The sequence below is a fragment of the Anopheles funestus genome, chromosome 3RL (assembly GCF_943734845.2).
Source record: "Anopheles funestus chromosome 3RL, idAnoFuneDA-416_04, whole genome shotgun sequence".
In the NCBI taxonomy this organism is placed as follows: domain Eukaryota; kingdom Metazoa; phylum Arthropoda; class Insecta; order Diptera; family Culicidae; genus Anopheles; species Anopheles funestus.
The window spans coordinates 11,847,280-11,865,305 of NC_064599.1; the positions used below are offsets into that span (position 1 = coordinate 11,847,280).

The 18,026-nt window shown below is 42.5% G+C and overlaps 1 protein-coding gene across 4 annotated transcripts in view; it reads left to right on the forward strand.

The window, feature by feature from the left end:
* LOC125771421 (phosphatidylinositol 4-kinase beta) overlaps nt 1–17,384 on the forward strand; it is a 90,194-nt gene extending 72,810 nt beyond the window's left edge. For 2 of the 4 annotated variants that reach the window (XM_049442017.1, XM_049442018.1), the window contains exons 4-13: nt 9,584–9,695; nt 9,765–10,071; nt 10,143–10,268; nt 10,358–13,039; nt 13,128–13,246; nt 13,316–13,453; nt 13,518–13,792; nt 13,862–13,950; nt 14,016–14,180; nt 14,254–17,384. In XM_049442017.1, coding sequence (XP_049297974.1) covers nt 9,584–9,695; nt 9,765–10,071; nt 10,143–10,268; nt 10,358–13,039; nt 13,128–13,246; nt 13,316–13,453; nt 13,518–13,792; nt 13,862–13,950; nt 14,016–14,180; nt 14,254–14,441 — 4,201 coding nt within the window. In that variant the 3' untranslated portion in view covers nt 14,442–17,384. Of the gene's footprint in view, nt 1–1,091; nt 1,887–9,583; nt 9,696–9,764; nt 10,072–10,142; nt 10,269–10,357; nt 13,040–13,127; nt 13,247–13,315; nt 13,454–13,517; nt 13,793–13,861; nt 13,951–14,015; nt 14,181–14,253 lie in introns of those variants that run through there. The other 2 variants (XM_049442021.1, XM_049442019.1) reach the window with 2 other exon arrangements.
* Nucleotides 17,385–18,026: the final 642 nt, after the last annotated feature.

The following is an 18,026-nucleotide window of genomic DNA, read 5'->3' on the forward strand; positions in this document are numbered from 1 at the left end:
ACACAGTAGTTGTCCAATGAGGCGTTGTAAATTCTTGTTGCACCACATACATCCGCGAAAACCATCGTGCCATAACGCCATCGTGTTACGGTTCATTGGAATTCTTGTTTGTTTTTGCACCATTTTGGAAACCTGGATACATGGGAGATGGAGAGAGATAGAGAGAGAGATAGAGAAACCTTACGAATTCACCGATCGTCTAACGACCACTCACAAGTAGCAATGGAAAAACGCGCTCAATCTAAACCTCTAATTGCACTACGCAATGATGGTGGTAGGTGTGAGTGTTAGTGCCGTGTTTTGGTGGCCACACACAATGTATCGGGAAGCTTCTACACTTATCGCGCATAGCGTTTTCACCCACCCCGCGCTTGAAGTTTTCCGCGAGTGTGGAAGCACACCCACAACGAGAGAGAGAGACGCGAGCCCAGTTGATGGCCATCATCGGGTGGCATCGGTTCACTTCATGTGTACACCCCGGGTTTCTGTTCGTCGTCGTCGTCAAGTGTAGTATCCGTTGCGCGTCACAACTCGATTATCCGTATGATAAGAAGCGACGTTTATCCGTTACTCTGTTATTACTCATCTACTAGGGGTAGTCACTAGGAACATGGTTCGCACAGTTCGCAACCTGTGGGCATAGGTGAAAGTTGGGTTAGAATCCTATGATTGTGTGAAAGGAAACAGACGTCAGACGTCACCTACTACTAGGTATGTAACGCGCCTGAATGGTGATTTGTGTGCCTGATAACGCAACCGATAACGATCCGTAACGTGCCAGAAAAGACGTACGAGCGTTAGTTATGTTGACGTTTGCCCGTTTAGTGTGCTGTTGACAGAGTAATGTGATTAAACGTGTATGCGTGTGCGGAAGTTGTCCTTCAATCTGCCCCAAACACCGCCAGCGTGGCCTTGTGTATATACCTACATCTCTAATGCACTGTCTAATCAAATCGACACAACTACAACCACCAGCTTCATCGTATAACGCAACGAACAACACCTGTTGTGTTGCCCGTTTCCTTCTGCCCTTCGTCGATTTGCAGGTGTGTTGCGTGGAGTGAAACTTTTCTCACCCACCCTTACGAAATTACAGTCCGATTTGTGTATATGTGTGTGTGTGGGCTCGTGTTAGTAGTGTGCCTTGCGTCGTTACATTCTCGCAGTCTCCAAAGCTTTCAACATTCCGCTACAAAGCCAACCCGGGCACATGTATTGTGTGGAGTTTTTCCGCTCCATCTCCATTGGTGGTGTATTTTCCTTGGTGCCTGTATGTGTGCGTGCTTTAATAGTGTGTTGAAAATTCAACCTCCTTTCCATCTGTGATCCACTGTTATGTTACCTTCTTGCTCGCAGCACCCAGGTGTATCGTACGCCGACGAAGAGATTCGGAAGGTTCGTAGAGAAAAGTGAAACAACGTGCCAACTGTGTACGATGAGCTGCTTCTTCTTTTGGTTGCTTTGCAGTTCGTAATGTGCAAAAGAAGAAGTGTGTCCCGATAAGTGGATTGTGTGCTCGTGTGTTTCCGTTATCTTTCCCGGTGCGTCTATCTGTGGTTTGCTGTAATGTTTGCTTTTTGATCGGCCTGATTCATCCTGGGTTGGTTGGTTTTTTGCTGCGGAAAAATTCCCTTTCGGTTCAACGAGACCGTAAAGAAAGTGTGATTAATGAAAGCCAACACCTGCCAAAAGTAGGATCTCCCTTGACCTACAGAACTAGATCGCCGAGATGGGTAACGTATCGTCACGCACAAGCGTAACACACAAACGCTAGGTGTAACGGGTTTATTCTTTGTGTTACGAAGAGGCTGACGAGTGAACTGTCGAACGTATTCAAACTACACGATGGAAAGCGGCGGCATTAGAACGGTTCCGGTGCATCACAGGTACGGTTCATCGATGAAAAGTTACGATTTTTCATACACTCAAGCATGCAACTGTTGTGGGGTCTAGGTGCCATTCAGCACATGATAATGAAACGGTCAATATTCGATAGGAGGAATTATTGCCACAATTACGTGCGTAATCAGTGACGTTATCAGCCTGATCACTAACGATAAGCGGACGTTCTTTTAAAATCTTTAACCTATGATTTTGTGAAGGAATTCCCAGGATTTCCCCACTATAAGTGATTAGATGTCGGGTTTATTTTGCAATCGATTATTGAGAGCGAGATTGAAGATTATACAAGTCCAGTCCCAGTCCCAGTCCCATTATACAAGTGTCGATCTTTAAACTAGGGATGAGAATAACAACTCTTGTTTGAGAAAATGTAAAATTTCCCTCATTTTTGCACCAAGTTTTGCCTATAACTCGGTTGGAATCCAACGGATCGCCAATCTTTAACCTGTGGTCCATAAGATGTCCAATAGATGGCACCAATGGCTACATTTTCTTCTTGGACGGCCAGGCCCTCAGATGTCTGTGCCAGAAGTTATTCGAGGAACCAAGTTCCATACCCTGTTTGAGAAAATGAAAAATTTTCCTCATTTTCGCGCAAGTTTTGCCTATAACTCGGTCGGTATCCAACGGATCGCCAAACTTTAACCTGTGGTCGATAGATGGCATCAATGACTACATTTTCTTCTTCGACGGCCATGCCCTCAGAAGTCTGTATGTCCGTATAGATGTCTCAGATGTTTCTATAAATATGCCAATCTCCTAAGACTGTATAGCCTTAGGCTTTTTTTGAAGTAATATTGCAAAATTTATAAATGTGATATATTTTAATGCTGCAATAAGTTTCTTTTCACTCAAATAATGCTTCAAAAGAAGAAAAGCATAAAAAATAACAAAAAAAATTAAAAAAAAATTTCACTCGAAAATTTCATAAGGCTTACCCCTTATGATTTTTTGAGCAATTTAACAAAATTTAAAAATTTGTTATATTTTAATGCAAAATTGTTACAATAGGTTTGTTTTCACTCAAATATTGCTTTAAATTGAAAAGAAAATAAAAAATAATTAAAAAATTAAAAAATCTATAAATTTGAAAATTTCCTAAGGCCTTAGCATTTTTTCCGCACATTTTCGTTTCAACTCCCGTTTTTACTCTTTTTGCAACTCGACTCACCACGGCTACATGCTGAGACTCATGAGTGAGTAAGTGAAAAAAGAGTCACTAAAACTCCTCGTGGTGAGTGAACGAAATTCGTTCTATTGAACATTTCAACTCACTATTTCACTATCTCACTCTTACTCACTTTAGCACATCTCTACGTAAAACCAGCGTCGCTAGGTCGCCTAATATTTTATAAGATGACGTTATTGCCCATCTTTTTGAATTGTTCTAGTTTGTGTATTCAAGTGTAAAGGGAAAAATTTGCTTCAATCAATATTAAGCCTCTTGTTTGAATTGAGTCTCTATGTAAGTATCTGTAAAGACTTCTTTCATCGGATGGATTCCAAATGAAACCAATTTATGAATGATGCCGTTACATCGTTCTCTCTTTGCACCTCTAAAGCTTCAAGAACTCTGTTTAGAGTTTAAAAGTATACCATCCTTATGACTCTTAAAAGAAATGATTGGTTTGTTCAAATTGTGGCTCATAATATGCGAGATGCACTAGTACTTTGGACATTTTGTTACCTTTTTGTTAGAATAACTCTAAAGTCCTAGTAGTCCAATGAACTCCACGAGTTTTTTTCTGTTGTCAATTTGTCGATTTTGCGTGAGAACTATAAATTTGCCAAACAACAAGCCTCCAAATGCAAAACAACCTCACCTAAGCTTAAGGTGCGACCACTCATGAATCATCCGTAACGATAGCTCACCACGAAACAAATGGTCAACGGTCAAACTCAGTCTGACAAGTGGATCCCGTCGTTGGTAACATGCCTTTTATTAATTAACCTTAAACCTCAACAATGTTCTGTTAATCCTCCTTTAATCTTCCTCAAAATAGATGACGAATACACGTTTTGCAGGTGTTATCTACACGATATGATTTCAACGTAATGAAAATTCCGAAGTAGTAAATCCTAAAGGATAACCTAGATTTCGTACGACTTTTTACTTGCGACACGTGTCTCCTTAATCAGGGAGACTTGAGAAGGACTTCATAATTACGTTTTATTAAAACATGTCTGTAAATTTCCCGCCATCGTCACCATTAAAAGTCCATCCTCCAGTTACAAATCACAGAACAAGTCTTTCCATCACTGAAAAACAAGTTTCTGTATTGCAAATGAGGATTCCCTACGTATAGACGCCATGAAAAGGCACATTTGATTATATGACCGCAAAGCTGTTAGACTCTCAGCCACCATTTTCCACTCTAGTGGCACATTGGAACGTGTCCGTTTGCGGAACAAATTAAATAGATATGCATATATCTGTTCTCCATCGTTGCCTCGCCCAGCCCAGATGACGACATACGCGCTTGGTGTGTGTGTTTTGTAGATTTGGAATAGACATCCGTGTGGTGTGAGGCTTTATTTCCAGTTCCATAGGAAGGATGGTCCACATTCTAGTACAAACGATGTGTGAGTTGAGTTTCGTGCGAAAGGTTGGGGCACGTTTTGCACTGTCCATTTTCACGTGCCCGCGGACCTACCTTGAACACCATTCCATTCGGCTTAGTAGTGGGAGATTCACCCGCGTGTTTGACGTTTGCTCAGATCTTTTAATTGTGTGTTCTGAAATAGGTGGAAATAAGCATTCGCTGTCTTAAGTTGAACTTCGTTTTAATAAAAGCTACGAATCAAAAATATACATTAACGCAACGAATAATTAAGATAAGCTAGGGTAGGGGTGTTTATCAAGCTTTTTTTTGTCTCTAACGCTATAGTAAAAAGAACTAATTCCAAGGATTATAAAAAGCAACACATTATAATACAAAATACACCGCCAAAACAAACAAATTAATCGAAATTGGCATATTTATCGCAAAATCGTATATGTGTGTCGCCACCGTGATTGTCGCTTCGCCAGCAATAGCTTCCAGTCGTAGAAATGCAAATTCTCGTGCTGTCACAAGTCACCATCCTCCCTATACATTTGATATTCACCCAAAAGCTTTGACGCTGTGGATTTCGATTTTTTTTTCGAAAGATACAGAACATTGTTATCTCTTCACTGCCAGCTTTTTTTGTGTGTGTGAGAAGGATCTGTTTTTTTTCCTCTTGGGTCTTCTATTATTTTTATGAAGGCAAAATGTTACTCGAACAAAAAAGCACTCTCTCCCAAAAACTCGTCGTTCGGCGACGATACAACCCAAAGGTACTACACAAAAATCCATGCTCATGTTTTATTCAATCCAGGGATTTTCGATTTCCCTGCTAGTCGATTTTGTGAACCGCCTGGGGGGGGGAGGCAAAAAACTAGCAAAAATAACAAAAAAATCACCACTTACGGTTAACAAAAACGCTCTCCACAAGCATTGGATAAAATGTTTACTAAATAAAGTGTGTTTGCGAGTGGAAACACGTGCGTAGGTAATTTTTTTTACTTGATCCACGCGTCGTGCCGTGAAGAATTGTTAAAGTGGTAGTTTTGTTTGTCGAAAATTAAATTGGAGTATAGATTAAATGAGCAAAAGGTGTGGATTATATACAGACAACATCTGCACTGCAAAAGTGTTTACTCCTTTGTATGTAATTCACACGTGTATACATGCACGAAACTTGTACGACTCGAACGAAACCGGTGCAAATTGGTGATATTTAGGAAGAAATATTTTTCCCGAAATGAAAACCCGAAACCTTGCCAGCAACTTGGTTTCTCGCCGTTGAATACTGCGTATTTGGATGAATTATAAATTATCACCCAAATGGAAGCGAAGCGTTATAACGCCCGTGAGTGAACATCAAAAGCGGTTGAGGCGGATGGGAAATTCAGTCATGGTTCTCCAGACAGTCGGATGCGAATCCTTGCAAGTGCGGTATTTCGTGGGAAAATTAAAGTTGCTGATGAGGATGCCCAAGTGTGCGAAGAAACCCCTAAACTGGCGAAATTCTCTTTACAGCAACTGTGGTGCTGTGACTAGGATTCAACTGAAAAATGGGTACCGAAATCAAAGTTTGGCAGTTGCACGGTTGGTTTGACAGTGTGGCGAAATTCGCAAAAGATTTTCCCTGGAGAACGAACTCATTAGTCGGGAAAGATGCCGTGGATCAATGATTCCACGTATCACATTCGAGGAACAGTACCAAACATGATGTTTCTATTATATCACATCTGGGACACGCATCGTCCAACCAATTACTTGCAATACTAATGAGCAGCAAGACAAGTACCGCACTCGAAGAGCTCGAAAAGCAGCGAATTAATGTTTCTCGTCAATTTGCAAACTATCGCAAACACCTCCCTGTCGCACGTGTTGTCACGATTGCAAGGAGATCGTTTATTTTGGCTGCCGGTCGATGCATTTTATTGCGTACACACTTCACTCCAAATCTGTTTATTTACCTCACTTACCAGATGGTTCTTAATTCGCACTCCTGATCTCATGTGGCGTATGTGGAGATCATAGTCGAAAGTTTTCCGCATTCAAACAACCTCCATGGTGTACGATGTCGTTCGATTTTGCATCGCAGGTAGTCCGAAACGTATTATATCAGACGTTTGCGACATAAGTTATTCTCGAGCGGAGTTTAGATCTAGGAATGTATGATGTTGGCGGTAGACTGAAGCGAAGTAGTTTATGAGTGGATTATTAGTTTCGTTCCCACAGTATCTAGCAGAAGGATTGGCAAAACAGATCTTGCACGACACGTTCTACCACACACATGGGAAACAAATGACCCAACGAAACTTCCCGGAGCATTCCATTGCCCAGAAGAGATGAAGTACGCGCAATTCTTGAGTACTTGCAAATGTTGGACCATATGATTGCACTCTCTATGTATGCGCTGCATGCGTGCAAATTGTGACAAGATTTATGTAAATAGTGACAACGAGTTCGGATGGAATGAACTCTTGAAGGGATGGGAGATTTAAAGAAGCATATGCCGCAAATTTGATGAATTGGACACATGTCGCCGACAACTGGGACATTCTGTTTCCCCATTCTTAACCTCAAATTTGCATCTGACGCTTGATCTCCAAGATGGTGATCTCAGCAAATGGTGTGTGTGTGTACCTCTTTTTAACCAGCTTTCTTGCATAACCTCGTACACCGAAGTTGTGTGCAACTGTGAATGCCAAGCAGATCTGTGCAACTCTCAGAACCGGTTCTGCGGGCTTGCGAGTTGAAGCCCGACCGGAAAGAATCGCTAGGGCTTTGTGTGTTTACCCAAGAGTCGGGGTTTCTTGTCCAGCTCGATAAACGAATCTGCATCATCGACGATCGTCTTAATTCATTCGCTGCGATCAAAGCAGGGAGAAATATTTGCACGATCGATTACAAGTATCAGGTTGTATCAGGTATCCATGAAGCGCACCTTAACTGCGACGTGATCGAACATAGATCGTCCCCAGCAAAAAGAGGGGATGTTCTAGTGGCCATAGCTGCGGTTTATTCACCAGTTTTGCTTGCTTAACTTGGTGATGTAACACAAATTCCACTAGCTTGGAACGCTCAAACAGAAGCATCTAGGGCGTCCTTCAGAAATCCAACATGCACACAAAAGCACACACACTTAATATAACTAGATGTAAAAAGTGAAAATACTTGTAGCAGGCTAGAACTGGACCGGTTGGAAGTGCTATTGTTCTAGTATTTCTCAAGAAAACATTAAAATTCTTACATGCGTACGATAAATCAGCAAATTCCCGATCAGTTGTCACACATACCGCGTGGACTTAAATAAACAAATCATTCTCAATGTTCTAAACATACTTGAAATACGGTGTCTGTTATGTGATGGACCCACAAGCCCAAATGAGGGTAATGAACCGCACAGTTCGTCATCATCCCCTTGGGACGCTCCATAGATGTCACAATCTGTCAGTGTGTACGCATGTATGTACTCGAATGTCGACATTTTATCTCCCTTTTTCCCGTCAGTTATCATCACGAAGAAATGCTGATGAGGTTCTATTTTTGGAATATAATGAATTATGTTTATATGTGCCACTCAAAGGGATATGTGCTTCGAGTGGGTGGAACTTTGCTGGCATTGAAGTTTAACCGAACAATTTGAGAAACTCTCTTCTTCCGGGATACGATCGTGCGGACCTCTCGTAGGCTTTGTGTTGCAATTGCAGTAAATCAAATTTGGCCACAGGCTCAGACGGTTACGCGAATGGAGGCAGGAAAAATTGAAGTCGAGCAGAAGACTTCCGAAAAGCGAACATACATTGTTCTCCCTACAGATTTTAACATCTCTTAAGGCGTCGTCCACTAAATGGAATTACAATTCGTAAAATTCCCAAGTGATGACTAGACTGTAGACTAGACATTAAATTCATTCTCAAGTGGAGTTTTCTTGTGGTAAATGTTTGAAATACAATTTAGTTCCTTTAGAAATGTTTTGCCGAGATATATTTCTTATAAAAACTCATATTAGCCCAGAAATAAAGGCTTGAAATGTCTGGCTTTAATGTAAAGTGAAGTTTCTGCCATGAATAGTTCTCTATTTCGGATAACGTAGCCCGGTGCGGAACTCAATTTACATTCCCCAATGACCTTCGCGATTAGCTTAGACATCCGATCACGGATGTGCGGGCGTTCCTCACTACTATTGTGTCTCGACTGTAAGATAATTGCTACCGTCGTGGCGAAAGTGCGTGCTTGTTTCGATTGATGAAAATTCTCGTTTGTTTTAGCGTTAGTTGATTTTTTTTCTCTCACAAACTACTTCTTGGCATTGTTTCTAAATGTACATAATCGTCGTGTTTTAACGCTCGATACCGTTTTTTGTTTTACATTACGAGGCAGTACGTATTGTTTTGGCCAAGTGAATTTGGAGTTAATATTTTAGACGTTTCCAACAACACGAATACTAACTAACAGGAACTGTGTCTAATGGATGCACTCAGCATCAGTTTACGATACGGGCAGGAAGCAAATTTATGCTTACAAATGGAACGCTGAAGGTCTTGCACAAGTCGTTTGTTTTCCCTTGAATTTTGCTGTGCCGTGTGCGTAAAGTAATCTTTTTAGTGTTACTCTTTTTTTCGGGTAATGTATAAAACGATTTCTCATACGACTGTGTACGTTGCATAAATCCTTTCTCAGCGCGATGGTTAGGTGTGTTTTACTACCTTCATAAATTCGGCTCCCCAGGTCGAATAAGGTTCATCCTTAAACCTTTCACGCTACGCCAACGACCCTAAAAAAGGTCCACCTTAGGTCCTAATGCATGGAACAGAGTAAGGGAAAGATACTTCAAGAAATTAAGGTGTTTTTACCCACAAAAGACTACCGAACATGTGTGATATAGACGGGCATTCAGGCGAAAAACGACACGTGTCTCGTGCAATATGAATGCTTATGTATGCGACACCAGAACGCAACGATAGGGTTAGATAACTTCCCCGTAACGGTTGGTATTAACCTTCCACCGTGAGATGAGCTGTATACGAAGTCGGTCAAGCATGTCGATGATTTTCTTTCTGAACCTGATTCTGTTATTCCTGTTTCTTTTTCCGAACACTGTCCAATGTTGCTTTTTCTGAAATCTTTCCGTTTTATTGTAGATCAATGGGAATTCTCTTACCTCCAGTGTCGCAGGTGACCAACAATCGCATCAACATGACCCAACATCACCGGAATCGAAGTTTAGATAGTGCACTGCAACGGATACCGGAGGTAATGCATTAGAGTTCTGGGTGGTGTCATGGTAGAACCGTACTAATAGCCCTCTTTCTTGCTTATCAGGTGGAAGTGTCCTCACCGAGTGCGGAATCGGAAAATACTCTACACTGCACGAACGGTATACTGAGCGGCACGATGTGCAGCAAAATCATCCAATCCTCGTCCACCAATCCGACCAACACACCGAGTAATAGTGGCCGAGGAATTACCTCAAATTCTATTGCCGGCAATACGGTAAAAGGCGGTTCGGGCGGCTCCGAACCGGACACAGAAACGGTTGTAATAGCAGCTGCCTCAACCACTAACAGTAGTACGCATCATCAACCAAATCGGCAACAGATGAGCAGAAAGGTGGACCTCCTAGAGCAAGGTACGCTTGTTTTCCAGCTCATGTACCAAAAAGCATTTTTAAAAAATGTCTTTTCTATTCAATTCTATTAGCAGCTACGCTACGGGCGCTGAAAAGTAGTCATTCCACGGATGCTGAAACGATCGTAAATTCGATTGTGAAGGATAGTGACAGCAAAAAGCGAGAAGATCTTACGAGTCTTGGATCGGATGACTCCGGTAAGTAAAGCTATTATTCCCCTGTTTGCAGCCGGTTAGAAATGTTTCCTAGATTTCTAATATTTGTTCTTTCTTCCGTTGTTTTACAGGCATCATTTGTGGCTCGGAACCTGATCATACCTCGTTGACGAGAATCCGCCGATCTAGGGAAAGTCTGGACTCGGGTGAGATTGATCCGTCGGAGGAGGAATGCATTGAGATACTGGAAACCACCTCCATGGATGAGGAGTACCGGATGCTACAATCCGACCTGTGCTTCTACCCAACGACCATGGACCGAACAGCAAAAGAAGACGGAAGCGACTCGGACACGAGACCGCTCGATAATTGCATTGAGCTTCAGCAGCAGCATCCACAGCAAAACACACTAACATCTGCCGGATCAGGTGTGAATGGACCGGTAAGCGATAAAGTTCGCTACAGACAGCAAAATATGACCCGTGCTGCGATCATGCTTGAGAAACTGTTCGTTCCGATTCACTACGAAGACGGCGAAAATGGTCCGGTAGTAGATGGAACTCTCGGCAATGAAGAAGACGAGATGCTTGCCCATGCAGATGCAGCCACACCGATCGTTGCCGAAGGAAAAAGTATGACAACACCTACGAACGCCTCGACGATGACAACGGGTCCCTTTGCTCAGCAACCTGCTTCCACCACCAGCGTGCCAAGTGCGGCGGTCAGTCCGAATGAGACAAAACCTACCGTCAACGATCCTCCGAAGACCGATCAAAAGAATGAAGTAATGTTTCGGAACTTTTTCGGTGCAACCAAGAATGCCATCTTCCGGACGGCGCAAAGCATTATCGATAATCACGAGAAAAAGCACGCGAAGCAGCGAGAAAAGCAAGCAGCAACTAACACATCACCGGAAGAAGCTGGTCCGGCAACGACGGGCAGTGGTGGAGTTTCGACGGCAACGTCCAGCAACACTTCCAATACTACTGTCAAATCCCCAACGGAGCTGCTGAGAAAGCGTGAGTTTGGTAGTATGTTCGCGAGGAGTAGCAACAGCAGCAAACACCATCACCATACCCAGCAAAATAGTAACAATAGCAGTAGTAGTAGCAGTGTCGCCACACCAACCGCAAACACCACGACAACAACCTCAGCGTCGATGGAATTCGATACAACTTCTTCATCCACGGAGAGCGGCAGCAGTCAGCTAAACATTCCCAAGGCGTCACTTTCGAAATCATCCTCGACCGCATCGTTGAAGCTAGTTCCTGGTGTGGCAGTAGCAGCAACTCCTTCCTCCTGCAACACAACCTCCACCTCCTTCATGCACTGCACCGGCAGTGGACCGCGCGATGAGTCCCAGATTCGCACGGAACGAACGGGGCAGAGTGGTCTTTTGCGCTTCTTTGAATCGCCCGTGTTCAACATACACTTTGCCGTGCATTACCTGTTCTACTCGAAGGAACCGGGCGTGCTGAGCTTTATCGGCAATAAGATCTTCAGCTTCCCGAACGGTGAGGTGGATCTGTACATACCGCAGCTGATCGTGATGTACATGCAGATCGAAGAACTGTCCGAAGTGCTTGACCCGTACCTGGTGTACCGGTGCCGGCAATCAGTGGACTTTTCGCTCAAGTGTGTTTGGCTGCTGGAGGCTTACAACTTCAACACGGAGATGCTTAGCGGTGCTGGCAATAGCGTACGCAAGCATTTAAGCTTATTGCGCGAGCTTTACCCCAAGCGGGAACGAGTGAAGCTAGCTGCGCCCATTGCCCCCGTCACCACCGGTAGTGAGGCGTTGCCGACGAGCAACGATCCAACTCTACAAGCACATCCAGCGTTGTCTGCGGTACGTAAAACGCATCACCGCTCGCAGTCCGATGCCACGGGTATGATGGGACTGTTGGCACAACATCACCACGCTCATCACACTCCACTACCCGGAGTTCCCGGTCCCAGCAACCGAACGCCGGTGTGTTTGGGTGATTTGAGCACGGGCCGAGCTTTTGACAATGGTTGCGTGTGTTTCGAATCTGTGCGCGGTACAGTGAACGATCTGCTCGGCCAACAGACGGTATGTTCCTGCGGGGCGCCGAAACTAGCGCCCGAAAAGGAGTTCATGAAGGCATTGATCGACATCGGGAAAATGCTCACCTGTCTGCAGACCAAGATCGAAAAGACGTCCCGTTTACGCATCCTTCTGAATCTAATAAACAAAAATCTACCAGCGCGCGTTTGGCTACCACTGCATACCGAAACTCCTCACCATGTGGTGCGCATCACCGAGGAGAAAACGGCCGTACTGAACTCGAAAGACAAAACGCCCTATATCATCTACGTGGAGGTAGTCGAAGTGCAAGACATCTACACGTCACCTGTCATCCCGAAGCTGATGCCGACACTCAGGCACACGAAAAGCGAGGAACGGCTTGACAGCAGCATCAGTGCAAGCGCACTAAACACCGACGAAAGCAGCAACCCCAGTAAGACTGAACTGAACTCCTCCTGCCAACAGACGAATGAAGAATCAACCTCGACTGCTGCTGTACCACAGCAACCCACTGCACCACTACCAGCAGCAGTGGCAGCATCGTTGGCTACGTCGCGAAGCCGTCATAGCAAGCTTTCGGAATGCTCGGCAGACAACGGAGGTAACGGTAGTAGTATGATGGAGCTCGGCCTAACGGAAGACGATGTGTGGTCGCAGGAGGATGACGAAATCACGGCCCAGTATCTGAGCCTTACGAAGATGTCTAGTGATCGGGATGCGATATCACAGTTCTCTATGGATTCGTACGACTCGCGAGACCATCGTAAGTATAATCGCTAATGTTTGGTTTAGCGATTTAAATCCAACCTTCTATTTTCTTCAATTATATCTTCTCTTTCATTATCTTCCAGACACTCCTGCCCTGTTTAACATCGGTGAGGTAAAAAAGCGTCATTGTGCCAACCTAAACTCGGAGAATGCGAAACCTTTCAGCAATGATCCATCTGATCCGTCTGCCGCGGCGTTAAAAGTATGAACGAATAGCCAAAGTTACCGCAAATGACACGGTTATCTAACACGTTGAGTCATTTTCTTACAGGAACCGTGGCATGAAAAGGAAAAACAAATACGGGACTCATCACCTTACGGGCATCTTCAGTCCTGGAGACTACTGTCGGCGATCGTTAAATGTGGTGATGATTTGCGACAGGAGCTGATGGCCACGCAGCTATTGCAGGTAAGCCCGTGTTTGAAGTGTATGTATGAGTATAAACTTTAACCCACAACTACTGTGCTTCCAGATGTTCAAACTGATTTGGGAGGAGGAAAAGGTAGGACTTTGGGTACGTCCGTACCGGATCGTCTGTCTCTCGAACGATTCGGGGCTGATTGAAACGATCGTCAACACGGTTTCGCTCCATCAGATCAAGAAAAATTCCAACAAGAGCCTAAAGGACTATTTTATCGATGAGTTTGGCGATGTGGAAACGGTTGCGTTCCGTATGGCGCAACGTAACTTTATGCATTCCTGCGCTGCTTACTGTCTGATCTCGTACCTGCTGCAAGTGAAAGATCGGTAAGTAAAGGATTTACAGTTAAAACAATCAATTTTCATTAATGTTTCACTAATGTAATAATTTTACAGGCACAATGGTAACATCCTGCTGCATTCCGATGGACATCTGATCCATATCGACTTTGGTTTCATCTTGAGCATATCGCCCAAAAATTTAGGTACTTATTTGCATCGCTTGCCTTCGTCGGAAGGGTTATCATTATCTTTTTCTTTACATTTCAAGGCTTCGAACAGTCACCATTCAAACTGACGCCCGAGTTTGTTGACGTGATGGGTGGTCCAGAGTCGGAGCTGTACTGTGAGTTTAAGTATCTACTGCTGGACGGTCTCAAAGCGGCTCGCAAGCATATGGATCGCATCATCAACATTGTTGAAATTATGCGAAGCAGTAAGTTTCTCTCAGGAGCACCGTAGCTGTTTGCGCAAAAACGTTCTAAAACATTGTTTCCATTCCCGTTTAGGTTCGCAACTACCCTGCTTCAAAAACGGCTGCTCCGGTACGGTGCGCAATCTTCGCAATCGCTTCCACATGAATCTGACCGAGCAGGAGCTTGAGCGAAAGGTGGAACAACTAATACAGGACTCGTTGAATTCGCTCTCGACCAAGCTGTACGATGGCTACCAGTACATCACGAATGGTATCTTGTGAGAGCGATTCGATATGCACATCTAAGCGTTAGATCCCGCTGAAGGGAAAGATGAGCGTATAGGAGGAGACAAAATTCAACGGCCAATTTGAAAAACAAACGTTAAAACAAACAGTACAAAGCGATCCAACAAGGATCGTGTTGTTTGCCGACTGCTGTGTGTAAACGGAAAACAGTGAGGAGGAAGTAATTTTCAAAATCCAAAAAAATGTAAATTGTTCTATTTCTTATTCGTTTTTTTTGCGAGAGAGAGAAAGGAAGTTTAAGAAGTTTTGAGTTGCATTTTCATACACTTGTTCAAAGAAACAAAAATTGAAAGTAGATCGTTTTGAAAAGATACGTGCAAAACTGTAAAATATTGTATTGAATGCAATGGAACGAACTAGTAAAGCGTTTGTGGTAGGTTTTTGTTTTTTTTTAAATATTTTATGTTCTACCTGTACATATAAATCAGATAAGAAAAGTAAATCAAAATGCCACTCCTAGGAAAAAAAACAGAAAATAAAAATAGATTAATTAAACGATACAATGGGAAATGAAAAGTCAAATAAACACACACACACACACATGAAAGTGATCAGATCAGAATGAATGCAAAAGATAGGAGTAGTTTGTACAAAAAGTAGAAAAGCAACACAAACAAGTCGTATTAGCTTTTGTAAGAACGAAAAATGATAGCTTTTTACACCCAATTTCATCTGATGAAGAGAAAAAATCACAAGCCCCCCCAAAAAGGTGTGCACATGAACATGTAATGTAATGAGTGTAAAATATAGAACAAGCGATCAGTTTATTAGCGGGGAGAAGGGATCGAATTCAGGAATAAGAATGCCCTCCAATACTACCTTTTCCCATTCGTATTCGTACTCACTTACACATTTCGCATTCTTCTATAAGCAGTTCGTTTTTTGTGCCCCCTTATAGATGTAGCGTTATAAGGAAAAATCATAAATCCACGTGCGAAAGGACGAGTAATCGTTGTGCAAAATCAAAAAGCGAGTAACATGTTTAGCTTTTACAACAACAAAAAATGTGCGTAAAATCACACACTCAAACAACTATTAACAACAAACACAGGGATGTTGCTTAGAAGGGAAAGGGAACGGAAAGAAACCCGGCAATAGGTGGTTATGTTATTGTCGTTACGTTTATCACATCATGTACACCGTGTACTTGCAGGAAAGTGGGGTTTCGCTTAAACAAAACAAAAAAAACACCCCAATACCACTACCTAACATAAATGTATACTCTTGTTTCCGTTTTGCATTAGGTAGAGTAATAATGATATTGTAAGTTTTGGAAACTTACAGGACGCCGCTGTTGTACATAGCTAGAAGCAATAATATGTAGCGAAACGACTCATACAATTGGGAAATAGCAGAGAGAAAGAGAGAAAGAGAAAAAGGGAAACAAAGCCAAAACGAGGTAAAAATATTTCGTTCTTTTGTTTTTTGCTCCCCACTTATTAGAGTGGATAAAAAGACTCGAAGAGGATAGTAGGATTTTTACAGCTCCTTAGCCCCACAGTTTAACACCGTTACTTCTTCCTTTCTCTCATAAATGCAGATACAGAAAAGATACGCGTAAAACTTTTCCGCGCATTGCAAAGTTAGTATAAAGAAAATAACTCTTAGATACAGTCGAATGTGAGGAAAAATAGCGCAAGGGAAGAAAGAGGGTATGAATCTGCAGCATAAACACGTACATCCAACTCTCTCTCTCTGTCTCTCTTAAACTCTCTACGCTTTTCATTATAACTCTTGCAAACATATTCCTTAACTCTAGTAGAAACAAACAAACAACACGGAAAATTCTAGCCAAGAAGTGAGATAAGAAGAAGTGAGGGAAATCTGGAAAAAGGCTGCATCCCCCCGAAACGATAAGAATACTCAATGTAATCAACTTATGGAAATGGAAAGCAAACAAGTTTGAGATTGGAAATATCGAAAAATAGCGTCGAAATGTATGTGAAGGTCTAGTTTCATTTTTCACCTTTGTGTTGTGTATATGTTTTCCCTCCCCCATTTTATTATTAACTACGGGTGGACAAAACAATTGAACAATTGGATATAAAGAATTAGAGCACTACAGTAATTCACTTCACTAGTGTGAGACCAACGTTAGTACACTGTAGTGAGAAACAGTGTTACGGCTTCTCACCCTAGTGAGTTTCCACGAAGTGAGCAAGACGAAGTGAAGTGATCGTGCTGTTATTGCTTAACTGAAGAAAGTTAGTGAAAATTCTTCTTGAAACAGCAATTATTCAGCGAGCAAATTATTTATACACCCGGGATCAATAACTAAAAAACAAAACAAAACAAAAAATACGTTACACAATGTGCTATATATGTATATTCATACCGTTTACTTACTATGTTCCGGGTTTAATATTATTGTATCGGTTGATTACGTTTACGAAACATACTAATGTATATGCGTACGTATTGTTTATTTCTAAATCACGGTTTAGGCGTAAAGGAGAATGTAAAGAAAATCGGCGCTCGTAAATTTTCGGTTTTTGTACAGCATACTTAGTAATAGTAAGGAAAATTTACCGATACGCGTCTTCTTGAAGGAAAAGGAACTACAGAAGTGGTTAAAAGGTGCAAAAGATGTCCCTATTACCTAGTTACGTTCTTTTACAATCCACATGGACAGAAAGCGCAGGATCAAGAACGTGTACGTACGTGCCAAGCCGGTTCGAACGGTACGGTCAGACGCCTAAATGGGTAGTGGAAAGCGAAGAAGAGGCGCAGTTAGCCTAGGCAAACCCTAATATAATTAACGATTAGAGCGCAGCGCAGACGAAAAACGAGTTGGTCGACAGTCAAGGATGCAATGCAACATTACTCACGTTTTGGAAGGGGAAACAATGGAATAAAGGAGGGAAAATTAAAAATTTTGTCGTCGAAATTGGAATATAAGTTGAAAAAAATGATAACAAACATCTTTGCCCGCTTTATTTGCTTGCGTTTCAACATCCGAAAATATTTAAATCGTTTTAATTATTGGCGTTTTGATCACGTGGCGATGCCGCACCACTGATCACGGTTGGGATTTTGGAGCAGAAAACGACCGATTTTTGAATTTGAAGTAACAAGAGAGCATCCAACAAAAGAGGTAACATAAACCACCGTTCGATTTTGCCGCACGCGAGATGCAAACGACAAAAATCGACAGAACGACTTTTCAACACCAAGAGAGCATCCAATGGAGGAGGTAACACTCACTGCTCCCATCTAGCCGTCAAATTGGTATGAGTGATCGATAGAAAAATTATAACAAGAGAGCATGCCACCAAGAGGTAGTTCTTCATTAAATTCTTTCATAAATTATTTCAAGAAAATATTTCATTAGGTACTTATTTCAAGGAAATATTTCAAATTTATTCTTTTAATTTGTGTAGCATTTTCACCGGGGTGTAAAGTGACAGATGATAGCATATCGCATGGTACGGATAAACTACCTCCTTTGAAGGATGCTATCCTGTTACTCAAAATGTTATAACCGGTCGTTTCCTGCGACAAAATTCTACTGCGACAAATGTTTCTTCCTCCAAAACAAGACAGTTTTTTCTCATTCTGCAC